At 31.3% G+C, this 17661-nt stretch overlaps 1 protein-coding gene across 1 annotated transcript; it reads right to left on the reverse strand.

The window, feature by feature from the left end:
- Positions 1-1823: 1823 nt before the first annotated feature.
- LOC109454229 (NKG2-A/NKG2-B type II integral membrane protein-like) lies at positions 1824-13422 on the reverse strand. The gene is made up of 7 exons (XM_019744678.3): positions 13318-13422; positions 11249-11481; positions 10759-10854; positions 10208-10258; positions 9482-9633; positions 2888-2991; positions 1824-2655 (listed from the first exon to the last, which is right to left on the reverse strand). Exons 2-7 carry the CDS (start codon positions 11433-11435, stop codon positions 2526-2528), a joined length of 720 nt encoding a protein of 239 aa, XP_019600237.2. The 5' UTR covers positions 11436-11481; positions 13318-13422; the 3' UTR covers positions 1824-2525.
- Between the last annotated feature and the right edge of the window lie 4239 nt (positions 13423-17661).

A 17661-nucleotide genomic window follows, 5' to 3' on the forward strand; every position in this document is an offset into this window, starting at 1 on the left:
GGGATACCAATTTTTTCCTCGATTTCATTGTGGATTAATTATATCTTAGTTACATCACATCTAGCATTTGTAATCTCCCACTTCATGAGATGAGGTAACAGAGAGACAGGAGAGTAGAGACACACGTTTTTTAGGCCAGAAAGTCATGGGTTCTTTAGTGGAAGAACATGTTACTCCTGTAACAAACAATATCTGTGGCCTTATAACTTTAAATAGTGTTTAAAGCTCTAAACACTTGTGTGCATGTGAAGACAGAGCAAAGCAAACGTGGACAGAGTAGATATTGCACCACTATGTCACTTAAAGTTTGAATAGGAAATTCTTACACTTTGTCTATTTTGAAGACAGTTTATCTTTTCACACACCTTCACAATATAGAAGACTATGAGTTTGTACATTGGTAAACGCCTCTGGGAAGTTGTTTGCATATTCTAAAAGATTTCTGGGGACAACAGACTTGACGACTCATGCTGTTGATTCCATCTTAATCACAAACACTGAAAACTTTGGCTTTGTTAAGAGGATCTTAGATGTTTAAGTTCTACTCTTAGACAACGAGCTAAATACAGGCATTACCCACTTTTTTATATTGTGTCATTTCCATTACAATGAAAAAATCTAAAATCATAACCCAATTAAATCGGTATTTAATAATATTTGTTACTGTTCTGAAGAATTACCACATTTTCAACTTTATTTTAACTGTTGCAATTATCAATACCCGAACCTGTCTTCTCAATTTCTCTGCCCAAGTTTTTTAAATTGTTGCATTTAATTATATTATTTATGTGCAAGTTATTTAGGTTCCCCTTGATAAAAATTAATGTCTCTGTGAAGAACAAAAACATTAAAGAATATTTAACTATATCACAATGTAAGAGATAGAAACATTAAATTACTACTCATTGTATTATTCATTGACTCATCTATCAATCATAATTAGTTGTCAGTATATTAATAGATATATTTGTTGTAAATGAAAAAAATTCAAGTTTAACTATGTAGGGGGAAAATAAAGATAATTTTTAAAAATTTCACTTAACCAAAAATGAGGATATCAGAAAAAGTAGACTTTGAAAACACAAGTTAAATAAGACATTAATATCAAAAGAAATAAAACATTATCAACTATTTGTCGGATGGAAATCTTTTCATCCTCCCCATATTATATCAAGAGACATTGTTTATCCATCATTCCTAAGTAAATTAAAACCGGAAATAACATGTGACCCAGCAATTCCATTTGTAAGTATATATACAAAGAAAATGACACAAATATCTCAAAGAAATATCTGTATTCCCATGTTTACTGCAGCATTATATACAGTAACTAAGGCATGGAAGCAACCGAAGTTTCTTCAATGGATGACTAGATAAAAAAGTTATATATATTACATATATGAATATACATATACACATACATATTATATTATATTATATTTATTATATATACAGGTGTATATATTCCAATGAGTATATATATAATAATCCAATGAGTGTATATATGTTATGTATTTTTTTCATTTTAATAATACCAATTTTTAAAAATTATTTTAAAACAATTTTTATTGTTCTATTACAGTTGACATGCAATGTTATATTAGTTTCACGTGTACAACATTGTGATTATCCATTTACATATTTTACCAATCGATCACCCAGGTAAATCTAGTCCCCATATTACAGAGTTATTACAATATTATTGACTATATTCTATAGGCTATACTTTACATCCGCATGATTATTTTGTAGCTACCACTTTGTACTTCTTAATTCCTTCAGTTTTGTTCACCCATCCCCCTACACCCCTCCCGTTTGTCAACCATTAAAATGTTCTCTCTATGTATGAGTTTGTTTCTGTTTTGTTTGTTTATTCATTTTGTTCTTTAGTTTTCACAAGTAAGTGAAATCATATGGTATTTGTCTTTCTCTGCCTGACCTACTCCATCAGCAAAATACCCTCCAGGACCATCCATGTTGTACGAGATGGCAAGATTTCATTAATGTTTATGGCTAATATTCCACTGTATATACGTACTACCTCTTTTTTATCTATTCATCCACTGATGGACAGCCAGGTTTCCTCCATACCTTTACTATTGTAAATAATGTTGCAATGAGCAGATGGATGCATATGTCTTTTCAAAGTAGTGTTTTGTGTTTCTTAATATCAATACCCAGAAGTGGGATTACAGGGTCATTTTTTGTCTCTTGTTATAGTGTATGTTTTAAAGTTTATTTTGTCTGGTGTAAGCTTCACATAAACTATGGATTTTAACTGATTATGATGCATCGATGTAGGTTCATTCTCAGTAGCAAATGTATCATTTTGGTGAGTGATGTTGTCATGGGGGAAGCTCTGCATGTGTAGGGATGGGAGGAATATGGGAAATCTCAGTACCTATATTAATTTTGTTGTGAATGTAAAGCTGTCCTCAAAATTGTAGCATAAGAAATAATTCAAAGAAAATTATTGTGTGGTCTTTAAATAAATTAAAAATATGTTCTCTAGCATTACACCAACTTTAGATAAGCCTAAGTTTCTGGTGCTTACAAACATAATGTTTTGTTTGTAAACAGGATTCAGATAAAAGCTGGTGTGACTCAAACAGCACAAATGTACAATTCTCGCTCATCTCTGAAGATATTGGGAACCTGAAATACAGAGAATAATATATCATTAATCTGGTAATACATGACCTAATACTTTGATTAATAAATAATTTACTTAGTCTAATACTTATATACCTATATCTGAACAGTCCTTGTATTATTTTGTATGGAAATACTTAAATAATAGTCTTCATATAATTGTTCACATACTGCTTTATCTTTCTAAGATTAATTACTTCAAGGCATATAATATAAGAGTTCTCATGAAACTTACAGTTTGGAAGAGAAAGTTGAGCCATTTTGCCTCACCCATAAACTGTTATTGGTACTGTTTGAGAGTCCAATCCATGAAAGAAAACAGAAGTGGCTCAAAAAATTCTAGTAGGAAACAAATTTTATGAGATGTCAGATAAAAGCTTTTATAGCACCATGAATTTTTAATAGAATATAGAGTTAATTCTTTCTATTTCATACTGTCTTTCAATTTACATTATATACATTTGTTACATTGTTATATATTTACACTCTGAACACATTAGGAAAATGTATTATTATTACTGAAGAGGTAATTTGACACAAATAATTTCAAGGCTGCGACAATTTACCAAAGACTAACAATAACTTGTGATTTATTATTGGAAAAGCTCCTAGAAATTAAAGTAAGAACAGAGTACATTTCTAGTCTTCTTGTCTAGGACTGCTCCCGCGTCGCCTCCCAGCCCCACCTCAAGTCAGTGAGTAAGAACAATTGTCGTTTTTGTAATTTGGTGAAGGCTGCACAAATCACTTGTGTTGTTGTCACATGGAGAAACTTTTTTTTTTAATTAAAGTTTATTGGGGTGACAATTGTTAGTAAAGTTACATAGATTTCAGGTGTACAATTCTGTGTTACATCATCTATAAATCCCATTGTGTGTTCACCACCCAGAGTCAGTTCTTCCATCACCATATATTTGATCTCTTTTACCCTCCTCTACCATCCCCCTATCCCCTTACCCTCTGGTAACCACGAAACTATTGTCTGTGTCTATGAGTTTTTGTTTCTCATTTGTTTGTCTTGTTCTTTTATTGTTTTTGGTTTTATATACCATATATCAGTCAAACCATATGGTTCTCTGCTTTTTCTGACTTATTTCGCGTAGCATTATATCCTCAAGATCCATCCATGTTGTCACAAATGGTCCTATTTCATCTTTTCTTACCGCCGAATAGTATTCCATTCTGTATATATACCACAACGTCTTTATCCATTCATCTATTGAAGGACATTTTGGTTGTTTCCATGTCTTGGCCACCGTAAATAAAGCTGCAATGAACATTGGTGCACAAGTGTCTTTATGGATAAATGTTTTCAGACTTTTTGGGTAGATGCCTAGGAGTGGGATTGCTGGGTCATACGGTAATTCTATTTGTTATTTTTTGAGGAACCTCCACACTGCCTTCCATAATGGCTGCACCAGTCTGCATTCCCACCAATAGTGTATGAGGGTTCGTTTTTCTCCACAGCCTCTCCAACACTTGTTACTATTTGTCTTGTTGATGATAGCCATTCTGACTGGGGTGAGGTGATATCTCATTGTGGGTTTTATTTGCATTTCTCCAATGATTAGTGATGTTGAGCATTTTTTCATATGTCTATTTAGCATTTGTATATCCTCTTTGGAGAAATGTCTCTTCAGGTCCTCTGCCCATTTTTCAATTGGGTTGCTTGTTTGTTTGTTTTTTGTTGAGTTGCATGAGTTCCTTGTATATTTTGGATATTAGCCCCTTATCAGAGGGACTGTTTGCAAAATCTTCTCCCATTCACTTGGTTGCCTCTTTATTTTGTCGATGGTTTTTTTTTTGCTGTGCAGAAACTTTTAAGTTGATATTGTCCCATTCATTTATTTTAGCTTTTACTTCCCTTGCCTTTGGAGTCAAATTCATAAAATGTTCTTTGTACCCAAGGTCCATGAGTTTAGTACCTATGTTTTCTTCTATGCAGCTTATTGTTTCAGGTCTTGTGCTTTAGTCTTTGATCCATTTTGAATTAATTTTGGTACATGGTGACAGATAGCTGTCCAGTTTCATTCTTTTGTACGTGGCTATCCAATTCTCCCAGCACCATTTATTGAAGAGGCTGTCTTTTCTCCATTGCATGTTTTTGGCTTCTTTGTCAAAAATTATCTTTGCATATTTATGGGGGTTTATTTCTGGGTTCTCAATTCTATTCCATTGGTCTGTGTGTCTGTTTTTCTGCCAATACCATGCTGTTTTGATTATTGTTGCCCACATGGGGAAACTTAATTAGCAGTAGGAAAGGTGGTACTAAATTACTCACAACTTTTTCAACTCTGAAGTGTTGAATTTCCAAGGTTAAAAAGATAGAAACCCACCCTTTTTCTAGTGCGAGGTTTTAGTCTCCTTTGTGTCCAGCACAGTGCCAGCCACAAAAATAATAGAGAGGAAATAAAAGGGAGAGTTCCCCTGAAGAGAAGACATTAGCTCTCTACACGTTCTTGGCTAATGAAATAAATATGCATTTGTGCACAGGAGATAAAGATGATCCCAGTAAAAAATAAAGCCGAAGTGGACTTGAAAACGAATTGCAAAGTTATGAACTCTTCCCAGTACACACGTACACATACAAGCACATCAAATAACAGAGGGTGGAAGCCCCATTGACTGGAGGTATTTGAATACATTAAAAATATATAATTGTTTGTTGTCAACTGAGTTATGCATGCACAAGGGGGATCCCTAGGAAGCCAGGCTAAAAAGAAATAAACAATAAGAGTTTTAACTGTTGAAAAGAGATATAAGCATGCACACTCTAAGGAGAAGATTCTGCAGTAAAAATTTCGCTAGTTTCAAAAAATAATAATAAATTAAAGACAGAGGAAGCAGAATCCCTGTTTACTACACAATATTGTCAAACGTGTCTAATCATAAAAGATTAGAAAACATACAAAAAAATGCCTTCTCTACTCAGGGAAAACAATCAGTCAAAGAATCTTTTCTTGAGATAAGATGTTAGATTTATTAGAAAAAAATAGTTTAGAGTAATTACTATAAATATATGTTCAGATAACTATATTTGAATGTGATGGCAGTGAAAAAACATGTACCAAACAGAGAAATAAAAACTACATAAATTAACCGTGGCATTACAAGAATCCATGGCATTACAAGAAGATAAAATAATTATAAACATACGACCACCTAACAGCAGAACTCTCAAACACATGAAGTAGAAACTGACAAAATTAAAGGGAGATATAAATAATTCAATGATTATAGTTGGAGATGTAAATGCTCCAATGTTGCTCCAATATCACCCCAATATAAAAATTAAAATTTTTGTTTCTTCATTTATTGTCTTGTTGCTTTGTTGTTTTCAGTTTTGTATACCATATGTCATTGATCATATGGTTCTCAACTTTTTCTGTCTGACTTATTTTGCTTAGCACAATAATCTCAAGATCCATCCATGTTTTCCCAAATAGCACTACTTCATCTTTTCTTATGGCTGAATAGTATCCCATTGTATATACATATATTGGGAATAAGACTTCTTATTCTGGAAAGATGGAAGTGAATGCTCTTTATTTCTCCTTCTAAATAGTCATAGAACTATTGTCCCTCCTACATAAAAAGATTCAAAAAGGTGATGAAAAAGATGACAGAAGTGGGAACTCAGGACCTGATGAGTGAGATGGCAGTAAGCTCTCTGGAATTTCTTTTTACCTCATTTATCTCAGACTGGATGCTGGTGACTCCAGCAAACCACAAACACCCATGGGTACAAACAAAAGTCCCGAGAAAAGCCTTTCTCTCTAGTCAAAGGACCAAGAATGGAACAAGCTAGAAAGACAGCAAACTTTTAGACACTAACTGCCTCATTCCAACCAAAAACCATAGAAAAGTCCAGCGAATATACCACTCAAGAATGAAGGGGAAATAAAGACATTTTCAGATAAAGAAAAACAAAGAAAACACATCACCACCAGGCCCACTCTAATAAATAGCTAAAGGAAATTATCTAAGCAGAAATTAAATGATAAAAGAAGGACTCTTGGATCATCAGGAAGGAAAAGAAAACAAAGAATAAAACTCTTACTAGACATATAGACTATGCATCTCCTCTTCTGTTTTCTAAATTGTTCGATAGTTGAGGCAAAATTATAAGTTGAAGCAAATTGTAACGTTCTGTCATGTGATTCTCAATGTATATTGATAAAATATTTAAGACAATTATATTATAAATGGACACAGTAAAGGGACAAAAAAGGAGATAATGTTACACAAATTGCTGTAGACTGTGCAGACTGTGATTTACATACAGTAGTGCCCTCTTATCTGTGGTGTCCATTACCTGCTTTTCAGATACCCACAGTCAGTCTTTCTCCCAAAGCATTAAAAGGAAAATTCCAAAATTAAAAAATTGAAGTGTAAGTTCTGTGTAATTCTAAGTAACATGATGAAACTCCCCGTCCCACTCCCTTCTGCCCGGGATATAAAGCATCCCTGGTCCATCATATATCTACGCTGTATATGCTCCCCATCCCTTAATGTTATCACATGGTTGTCAGATCCACTGATGCAGCATCTCAGAGCTTGTGTTCAAGTCACCTTTATTTTACTTAATAATGGTCTAATATGAGACTAATTTTACTGGCAATCAAATTTGCCGGAGAGGCTGTAAAGTGCTTCCTTTAAGTGACATGATGAAAGTTCGCGATTTAATAAGGAAAGACAAAAAATCTTCTGCAGAAATCACTAAAATATACACTAAGAAATAATGCTGCATCTGTGAAATTGTGAAGGAAGAAGAATCTGTGCTAGTTTTGCTGTCATACCTCAAACTTGACGGGTATAGTAAAATAATGTATTTTGAGAGAGGAATGAGACAGACCACATTTATATAACTTTCATTACAGTATATTTTTATAATTTTCTATTTTATTATTAGTTAGTGTTCTGAATCTCTCACTGTGCCTAACTTATAAATTAAACTTTATCATAGGTATTGATGTATAAGACAAAACATTGTATATATAAGGTTCAGTACTATCAGTGATTTCAGGCATCCACTGGGGTCTTGGAACATACCCCCCACAGAGAAGGGGAAAACTACTGTGTGTGTGTGTATGTATATGTACATATAATATTATATACATTATCATCTATATAAATATATACATAATACATATTATCTACATAAAGTATATTTGTGCATATATGTATATAGAGAATTTTACATGCATATATAGTTATTTATGAAAAGATAATCTTTGCTATAAATTATGATCCATTAGTTAGACAATAATAAAGGAAAACAATAAAACATAGAGAGTAATGTAAGAGATTATCTTCATGAATCTTGACTGATTTCACAAGTAGGTCCAAAGTGATCGTTAAAACCCAAAATGATATAGTAGACTCTGCTAACATTAATAAATTCTGGTCATTAAAAGACTCCAACATGAGAATAGGAATGTAAGTCACAGGGTCAAAAAAGCTATTTGTATCTCCTAAATTCAAAAATGAGCTTATATCCAAAATATAACAAGTACTGCTAGGAAGGAAAATGACAGGCAACATATAGGAGAAATGGGCAAGAGACATGACAGGTACTTGTCATTCTCACAGAAGAGAATGTCATGAGTAGTATTCTAAAAGGACATGTTCAATTTAATAGTAATCAAGAAAAACCTATTAATGTCATCATCATACTTTTCTATAATGACAAGAAATTATAACATTAAAATTCCTCATAGTACTAAGTTTTAGATCAAAGGCCTATTTGGTAAAATGTGTCTTTACTCAATAAACCAAAAAGGTGCTATAATAATTTAATATATTTGACATAAACATATATTTATGACCCTGCAATTTTATTCTGAGACATACAAGACAATATATTATAATTATATCCATATACAATTTTAATAATATAATTTTATTTATAAACACATTTATAAACAAGTACATGTTATGTAGAATATGTTGTATTTATACACAATGTACATAAGCACAATTTATATAAATACAATGTATTTAATACATTTAGTACATAAGTACAATTTATATAAATACAATCTGTTTATATAAATACAATATTTATATAAATACAATATAGTCTACATAACATGCATATATAATATGTAAATTATAAATATATTATAATCTTTGGAAAAAGATGTACACAAGGATTTTCATAAAATATTATATATAATACCCGCATTAAAAAAACTGTATTATGAATAGTATAGATTAAAAATGTTATATACATATAATACAGCAGCAAAAATTAACTACAGATAAATGCAATAGTGTGGATGAATTGCAAAAATATCATATGGGAATGAAAGGAGACATAAAATGCGTACTGAATGATCCCTATTATATGAAGCTTAAATTTAAGCAAAGACAATTTGGAATATTAAAAATCAGAAGAGTGGTTAAGTAGGGGGGAGGGAAAGTTGTGAGAGAATGCAGAGGAGTGAGCTATTGTGAACTGAAAATTTCTATTTCATGATCTGATTTGTGATTACATGGGTCCTTTCACTGTATATCAATCTGCACAATCCTGATATGTTTATTTTCCTTGCTACAATTTAAAGTTATGTAGCAAAATTAAATAGCAAAACTTATTTTAGACAAAAAGCACGTATACACGCATGGCTGTCTATGGAAAATAACAACTGGAAACTATTAAATATACATTAATGGCATGAAATATATATAACATATTAAAGAGTTAATAGAATATTAACAGACTTTAAAATAAACTACAAATGTATACAAAAATGTGAATGACTACTACAAATCTAATGCAGACCAAAATAATCTTTCAATAAAATGTTGGAAACATTTAAAATCTTACCATTTCTTCTTCATTATCTCTATAAAACAGGCTAGAGTTCTTGGAAGCACAGGCCGTCTGACTCTCAGTCCATGTTATACTTTTGGTGCTAATGTAATAGCAGTTGTTGGAATATGTAAACCATTCCTTTGGACAACAACCACGACGACATGCTGAGGAAATTATTATTCAAAAACAATTTGAATTATCAAAGTAAAAATAATTTACATATTTACAATTAAAATACATAATATACATAACTGTAAACATATGTGTGCATAACATGTCTATGTACCCGAACTGACTGGTACATATCAAACAAAACACAATCACACACACTCACAGGAAGGGTCAGCCTCTCACCCCCTAATTTTTGTGCCCAAATAAATAAAACACACAAACATAAATATCCACTTTAACACATGCCATGAAAGTCGATGAACAAAACCATATTTTTGGAATAGCAAAATTATTTGTCTCAAAATATTTTGTCTGATGGTTAAATACATTTTTTAAGGGTGAAATGTAAGCCAATTGGCAATAAAGGATATGATGATTTGAAATGAACATTTCTTCATATTCTTCCATAAAATTATTTAATTATTTTAAAATTATTATTTGTGAACATTTATTGCCCAATGTTATAATTTATATACTGCCCAAAAAAACCCTATTATTATTTTTGCCTACCCTCAGTCACAAACTATAAACTGTATTAATATCAGAACTCTGAAAATTATTCTGTACCTTCCTGGATTCTTGTTGTGAAGGGGGAATTATTCTGCTCTGATTTTTCAGCTAGAAAAAAAAAGTGATTTTTATTAAAAATTAATATTGATCTAAATAAATCATAATACTTTTTGTTTCTTACTTTGCAATTTTGTGTAATGTTTATGATTAGAATAATCTGAAATAAAATTAAATTTACAAGAAAAATTAATGAATTAAAAGATTTGAGGAAAAATATTATAAAAGGCTAAAGTATCAAACTGCACTATAGTATTTGATTTAACCAATCTCAATAATTAGTTTGTATTTCTCAGTAAGCTCTTTTACTCTCCTAAAGCAAGGCTTGAGTTATGAAATCAGAGTTTATATGTACATATATTTGTAAAATGCTCTCTACAATCATTCTGATATTTAGTCTTCGACAAATTCAGTCAACTCTTTCACCTTTAATCTAAATTCATAAGTTAAAATTAGAGGCCTATTCCATAATATTATGAAACATTACAGGCACTAAAAAATCAATCATCGAAGTGAAAAGTTCCCTTATAATCTTTCAAAAATTGACTTACAGGAAGTAACAGCTATCGTTACCACAGTGGACAGCAAGACAACACAGATGACTCCCAACATCCTAGCAAAGAGCTTCTCTGGAGGTGATGGGAAATCTACAGGGAGAGAAAGGGCAATACTGAGGAATGAGATGGAGATAATTGTTTACACAGTTTACACACAGAGAACGTTCCTGAACAGAGAATCATATACATAAACTTGGAGCCCAGACCCATATCTATCATTGCAATCTTTTTCTCAGAATGTACCATTGCATTGTCAGGAAATACAATGCTCCATGAGGTACTAGTCAAAGACTACAACAATACAATGACACCCAAATAAAATCAGTCCTCACATTTCACATTAGAACGCTGTATTCCAACTTCAAGCTCTGATCCCAACAAATAAAAAGTGTTTCTCCACATATTCTCTACTGCTTCCCCACATCTCTGCACCCCAACTGCATGTCCTAGAACAGTTATGCTGTGTATCTATTAAATTTTTTACCTTTGCAGTGGTAGCTCTTGTCATTCCCTTGAAGATCATGAGAAGCATTTTGAAGATTTAATTCTGCATAGTTTATTTCCTGCTCTGTTACTGAAATGGAACTCTTAGTGCCCTTAGGTTTTATTTGCTGTCTCCTGGAGTCCTTAGCCCGATTCAGTTCTGCATAGGTTACTCTTTCGTTATTCATCTCTGCAGCTAAGTGGTGTCAGAGACTGTGCTCTAAGGTAAGTGTACTTAAGAAAGAATGAAAAAAAAAAAAAAAGAATGGTATTAATATATGCAATGATGAGATCTCTTACAGTAAAAGTGGGTGGGGTAGAGGGTGAGCTAGGCTCATTTTCAGTAAAGGAATCTAAAGATCTTGTTTTAAATACTTTAGAGCATTAAATAAGTGTCAGATGTTTAAATACATTTTTAAGATATTCTATATTTGAAAATGTATTTTTGGTTGAAGCAATGAAAAGTGATGTTAGTGAAGAAAAAAGAAGTTCATAAATAAAAATATCCTCCATTTAAGTCAGATGACAGAGAATTATTTTTAACACTATTATAATGTCTGTATTAAAAGTTAAAATTCTGTATTAGAAAAAAGTGACACAATATTTATGACAATTTTGAAATACAATAAGGTTAAAGGCTAACTGCTCAAAGATGGGGAATTAGTAGTGTTGGCATATATAATAATTCCCTGCACTAAATCAATTTCATTTAGTGACTTACATTTATTTATTAAAGGGAATTAGTTGTTATCAAATGATCTTTTATTTTGAATGATTGTGAAGTTATGAGAAATTATTACCATTTTAAAGAAATATTTCCATCACCTCATATTTGATCCCACAGAATTATACACTTAAGACCTATGAAATTTTACTAACTTTAATTTAACTTTTGAAAAAGAAAAAGAAATATTTTATATGTTGAAAACTGTTACAGACAGAGTAAACCTATTCAAAACCTAATAAATACTGAGAACAAAACAACAACAAACTTTTTAAAATACTTAATGTAACACAATAAATTTGGATTTAATGGTAAAGATACACAATTATAAAATGATAAATATGTGTCTGGATCATTTATAGAAGAACACTGCTGTTTTTAACTTCCAAAAAATTCCTATAGCTATCAAAGTCAATAAGAGTAGCTTTAGTTTTGAAAGCAAAGAAATGAATCAAATTATGTAATTAAAAAATTCAGTCAATGGGCTTTGTGGTCAGTGAATTCTAGAATTAAATCTGGCTCAAAAATTTATGATATATAACCTTTAAATAGTTCCTTAGTGTCTAGCAACCTAGACTACTAATGGAAATTAGATATACAAATATGTAGATACTATGCAGGTAAAACACTTACTATTCAATCTGGCTTTATAAACTCTCAAGAATATGTTAGTTATGCTAATTATTTTAACAGGTTTAACATGTTATTATTTCTAATTTATGTCAGTTAGACTCTAACATAATTGATTAGACAAGCATCTCTTTATCAATGTGATGTCTTTTTTTGCAATGTTTCATTTAATTTTTTTAAAAATATTTTCTTTGTTTATAATTAAGCTTAATTTAGCATTTCACAAGAGCTACCTCATCTATATTTTCATTAAAAGCTAACTGCTTTTATTTAATCTAAGTAAGTGTATGAAGAATTATGTTTAACCTTCACAATTCAAAGAATTCATTTTAAGAATTTTTAAAGGCTGGCTTAAATACCAAATATAACATATAATTATATCTACATATATTAATTACAAAAATCCAAAAATAACTGTCCCTTGTCGTGATTCTCATGGGATTTTACTGTAAATTGTTTTGATTTTCAAATCCAAATATGAATGAGTATACGCACTTGAGTAATTCTCCACAAGAAACAATTTGAGAAGTTTAAGAAATCCTCCAACATATTTCATATTTTACTCTTGATTTTTACAATGAATTACTTAAACAAAGATATCAGTATTCTTTTCTATTAGCTTATTAATTATACCTCAGTTACATCACATCTAGCATCTGTAATCTCCCACTACATAAGATGGGCCAGTAGAGAGACAGGAGAGTAGAGACACATACCTTCTTCAGGCCAGAAAGGTGAGCATCCTTCCGTGGGAGACCACGTTACTCTTTTGAACAAACAATGTCTGTGGTGTTCACAGGCTGCCCAGTGAAAGCTCAGAGTGAAGCAAGAGTGGAAAAAGCAGATTTCTCATTAATGTGTCACTTAAAGTTTGAACAGGAAATCCTTATACTTGGGGTATTTTGAAGACAGTCTATCTCATCACACACCTCCAGAATATAGGATGCTTTGGGTTGTTAGTGTGACATTTAGTTTTCCCATTGGCAAGTGCCTCTGAGAAATCATTTTCTTGTTTTAAAAGATTTCTAGGGACTAAAGTCTTTACCACCCATGCTGTTAACTTGCTGCAATCTTAATCACAAACATTGAAACTTAGGCCTTATTGAGAGTAACTGATCTGTTTAATCCAGTCGGTTACTGAAGGACATTTCTGTTGTTTCCATGTGGCTATTGTGTATAGTGCTGCAATAAAAATAGCGGTGGATAAATTTTTTTGAATTAGAGTTTTGGATTTCTCCAGGTAGATACCTAGGAGAGAAATTGCTGGGTCATAAGGTAGTTCCATTTTCAGATTGTCCATACTGTTTTCCATAGTGTTCGATGTCAGAGGGGTAGTGGATGGGGGGAGGGGGATTGTCACTGTGTGAGGGATATAAATGGTAAATGTCTAACTATTACATTGTTTTGTGCACATGAAACTAACTTAAAAAAAGAGTAACTGAGATGTTTAAATTCTGCTCTTAGGAGGGGCTGCTAAATTCTGGTTTTACACACTTTTCCTTAAATTCTCATTATGTCATTTCCATTATAATGAAAAAAATCTAAAATCATAATTCCATCAACAATAGGTACTTCATGATATTTGTCACTAATATTCTGAAGAATTACTGTGTTTTCAACTCATGGTGACTGTCACAATGATCATCAGTTCCCAAAATTATCTTCTCAATTTCCCTGCCCTAGTTCTTAAAATTCCTTCATTCCTTTTATTATTCTTATATAAGTTATTTATATTTCTTCTGATAAAAATAATATATCTGTGAAGGATAAAACATGAAACAATATTGAACTATATCACCATGGCAGAGATTGAAATATTATATAACTACTAATTATATTTTTTGTTGATTCATCTTCCAGTCATAACGGTCTTTCCTTTAATAGAAATACTTGTTGTAAATGACAGAATTCAAAGTCACATTATGTAGGAGAAAGACAAAGGCAATTAAAAATTTTTCCCTTACCAAAAAAATGGGAAGGGCAGAAAAAGTAGATATTTATTTATTTATTTATTCATTCATTCATTTATTTTTCGATTACAGTTGACATTCAATACTATATTAGTTTCAAGTGTACAGCATAGTGGTTAGACATTTAGATAACTTACAAAGTGATCTCCCAATAAGCTAGTACCCTCTTGACACCATACATAGTTATTAAAATATTATTAACTATGTTCCTTATGCTATACCCTACATCCCCATGACTGCTGTGTAACAACCAATTTGCACTTCTTAATCCCTTCCCCTTTTTTGCCCACCCCAAGCCCCCTCACATGTGGCAACCATCAAAATGTTCTCTGTATCTGTGAGATTTTCTGCTTTGTTTATTTTTTAGATTCCACATATAAGTGAAATCGTATGGTATTTGTCTTTCTCTGTCTGACTTTTTTGAAAAATAGTAGACTTTCAGAATAAAATTAAATGACACATGAGCAACAAAATAAACTAAACTTTACAACGTCATGGTTTGATTCACATGTATTCTGAAATGATTATAACTATAGGTTCAGCTAACATCCACCTTCTCATATAGGTATATTAAAAAGAAAATAAACATGAAAAGAGTAAAGGAATAAAAATTCTCCTTGTGAGAGAACTCTTAGGATTTACTCTCTTCACAACTTTACAATACAGTAGTTCCCCCTTATCCACAGCTTTACTTTCCGTGGTTTCACTAAAAATTATCAACTGCAGTCCCAAAGTATTAAATGAAAAATTCTAGAAGTAGACAATTTATTAGTTTTAAATTGTGTGTGTTCTGCCTTACATGATGAAATCTCACACCATCCTGCTCACTTGGGCCCAGGACTCGAATCGAACCTTTTCCATCTGTGTTTCCACACTGTGTTGGCTACCTGCCTGTTTGTCACATAGTAGCCGTTTTGGTTATGAGAAGGACTGCTGTGGTTCACAGTGCTTGTGTTCCAATAACCCTTATTTTATAACAAACGTGGAATAAGATAACCAGATGGAATGCAGCATTCAAGTCACCTGTCTTTTATATTCAGTGCTTCAAATATAGTTTGCATTTAAAGATTTTAAAGTACCAAAACTAAAACTAAGTACAGTGGATGTTTCTGGTATGTTGTTAATATTATACAATGAAATGTATAAAATGTGGTCAATTTGATTATTGACACATATAACCTGTTTACAAACAAACTGTGGTGTTGATCAAATAAAAAAAAAAATCCTTAGATGGTTTAAAAGTTAGTGATAAATTTGTAAATAACATATGGGCCAATGAAATTATCACAATGATCAATCACAATTTTTATATGAACTACAGGGAAAACATAACAGCAAAACTGTCATGTGAAATATTAATTGCCTTAAGTACATATCTTACAAATAAAGGATAAATAAATAAAATCATGCATATCAAAAAATTTAAACTAAAAAGATAAAATTATGTGAAATTAAATCCAAATGAAGAAGAAAAAAAATACAAAATTAAGACAAAGAATAAATTCCAGTAGGGAGGATCAACGGGTCAAAGTTATTGTCATTGAAAATACTTAATAAAATTGATAAATAGCTACTGAAAAAAATGAGAAGATACAGATCTTTAGTACCTAGAATAAACTCAGGAATAGCATTATCATTTTTACAGATACTATGGAGATAATAAAGGCATATTTTGAATACATTTTAAAATCTATATGAAATAGAAAATTATGAAAATGCAGTACAACAAACAGAAAATTCAGTAAAACTTGCATGTATTAAAGAAATTGAGTTCATTTTAAAAAATTTCCTACAAAAAATTTCTTCATATTCAGATTGGATCAGTAGTGAAAAATGACATTAAAAAATATGACAGTTCTCTTATACAAAGGCTTCCAGGTAATAGAAAAAGAGGAATACATCCTGACTAGCCTTGATATTAAAACCTGTCTAGTACATAACATAAGTAAAAATTCATTATAATCTCTTTGTCAATATGGATGAAGAAAAACAACTTAATCTATGTGCAATACATTCACTGATTTTTAAAGAGGGACAATACAGAATGATGTATTACAGAACTGTGAACCTGAAACCTATGTCACTTTAAGAACAATTGTCACCCCAATAAACTTTAATTGGAAAAAAAAAGAAATGCAAGACTGGTTTAACATCTGAAAGAAATAAAGGTAGTTTACTGCATAAACGTTATACAGAGGAAACATTAATCACTCCGGTTGATACAAAAATAATAAAAATGAAACAATGATTAATTATAAACTCTGTCAGAAAAATAGCAATATTATGGAATTGCATTTATATGGGGAAGGTATGATGCAAAAAACTTTAAAACGAACCTCATACATATGGATTAAACATTTAAATATTTTCTCCCAAAATAGGGAAGGATAACATAGAACATTTACGGTCCTTTCTATTCAACACTGAAAATAAAACCCTAGCAGGTGAAAATAAGTCAAGGAAAAAAGTAACTGCACCAGGGAAAAATAAATAAAAGTGTGATTATTTACAAATGAAATAGCTGTTAAAAATTCAGAAGAATGTATATTTGAAATGATAGAATAAATACAAACAATTGGTGAAGACATTGGATATAAGATCAACATGTAAACCTCAATTGCATTTCTGCGTAAAGCAGCAAAAATTACTAAAGAAAATTCACACATAAGAATGCTATTTACAAAATCAGGACTGTGAAATACCCATGTTTGTGTAAGACTTCCATATAGAAAAATAAAAAATATAGTAGTGAAATCAAAGAAAACGTAATACAAGGAAGGGTAAATCATGATATTGATTGAAAGAGTCAATATTGTAAAATGATTAATCTTTATAAATAAAGTTTAAATGCAGCCTCAAATATAAAGCCAGGTGGTGTTTTCTTTTTAACAGTTTTATTGACTCTCTTTGAACCCAAGGTCCATAAATTTAGTACCTATATTTTCTGAAGTTGTTATATGTATATATACACAATGGAACACTATTCTGCCATAAGAAAAGATGAAATAGTACCATTTGCAACAAAATGGATAGATCTTGAGATTATTATGCTGAGTGAAGTAAGTCAGACAGAAAAAATCCAGAACCATT

The sequence above is a fragment of the Rhinolophus sinicus genome, chromosome 1 (assembly GCF_057876585.1).
Source record: "Rhinolophus sinicus isolate RSI-liver-muscle chromosome 1, RSI-T2T, whole genome shotgun sequence".
Classification (NCBI taxonomy): Eukaryota; Metazoa; Chordata; class Mammalia; order Chiroptera; family Rhinolophidae; genus Rhinolophus; species Rhinolophus sinicus.

Excerpts from the sequence above, each read along its gene's own strand:
- LOC109454229 (XM_019744678.3), bottom strand. The coding sequence starts at position 11,435 with ATGAATAACGAAAGAGTAACCTATGCAGAACTGAATCGGGCTAAGGAC. Across the intron at positions 2,992-9,481 it reads GAGATAATGAAGAAGAAATG|AATTTTTTGAGCCACTTCTG; the intron begins GTAAGATTTTAA and ends GTTTCCTACTAG. Across the intron at positions 2,656-2,887 it reads TCAACTTTCTCTTCCAAACT|GTTCCCAATATCTTCAGAGA; the intron begins GTAAGTTTCATG and ends TCTGTATTTCAG.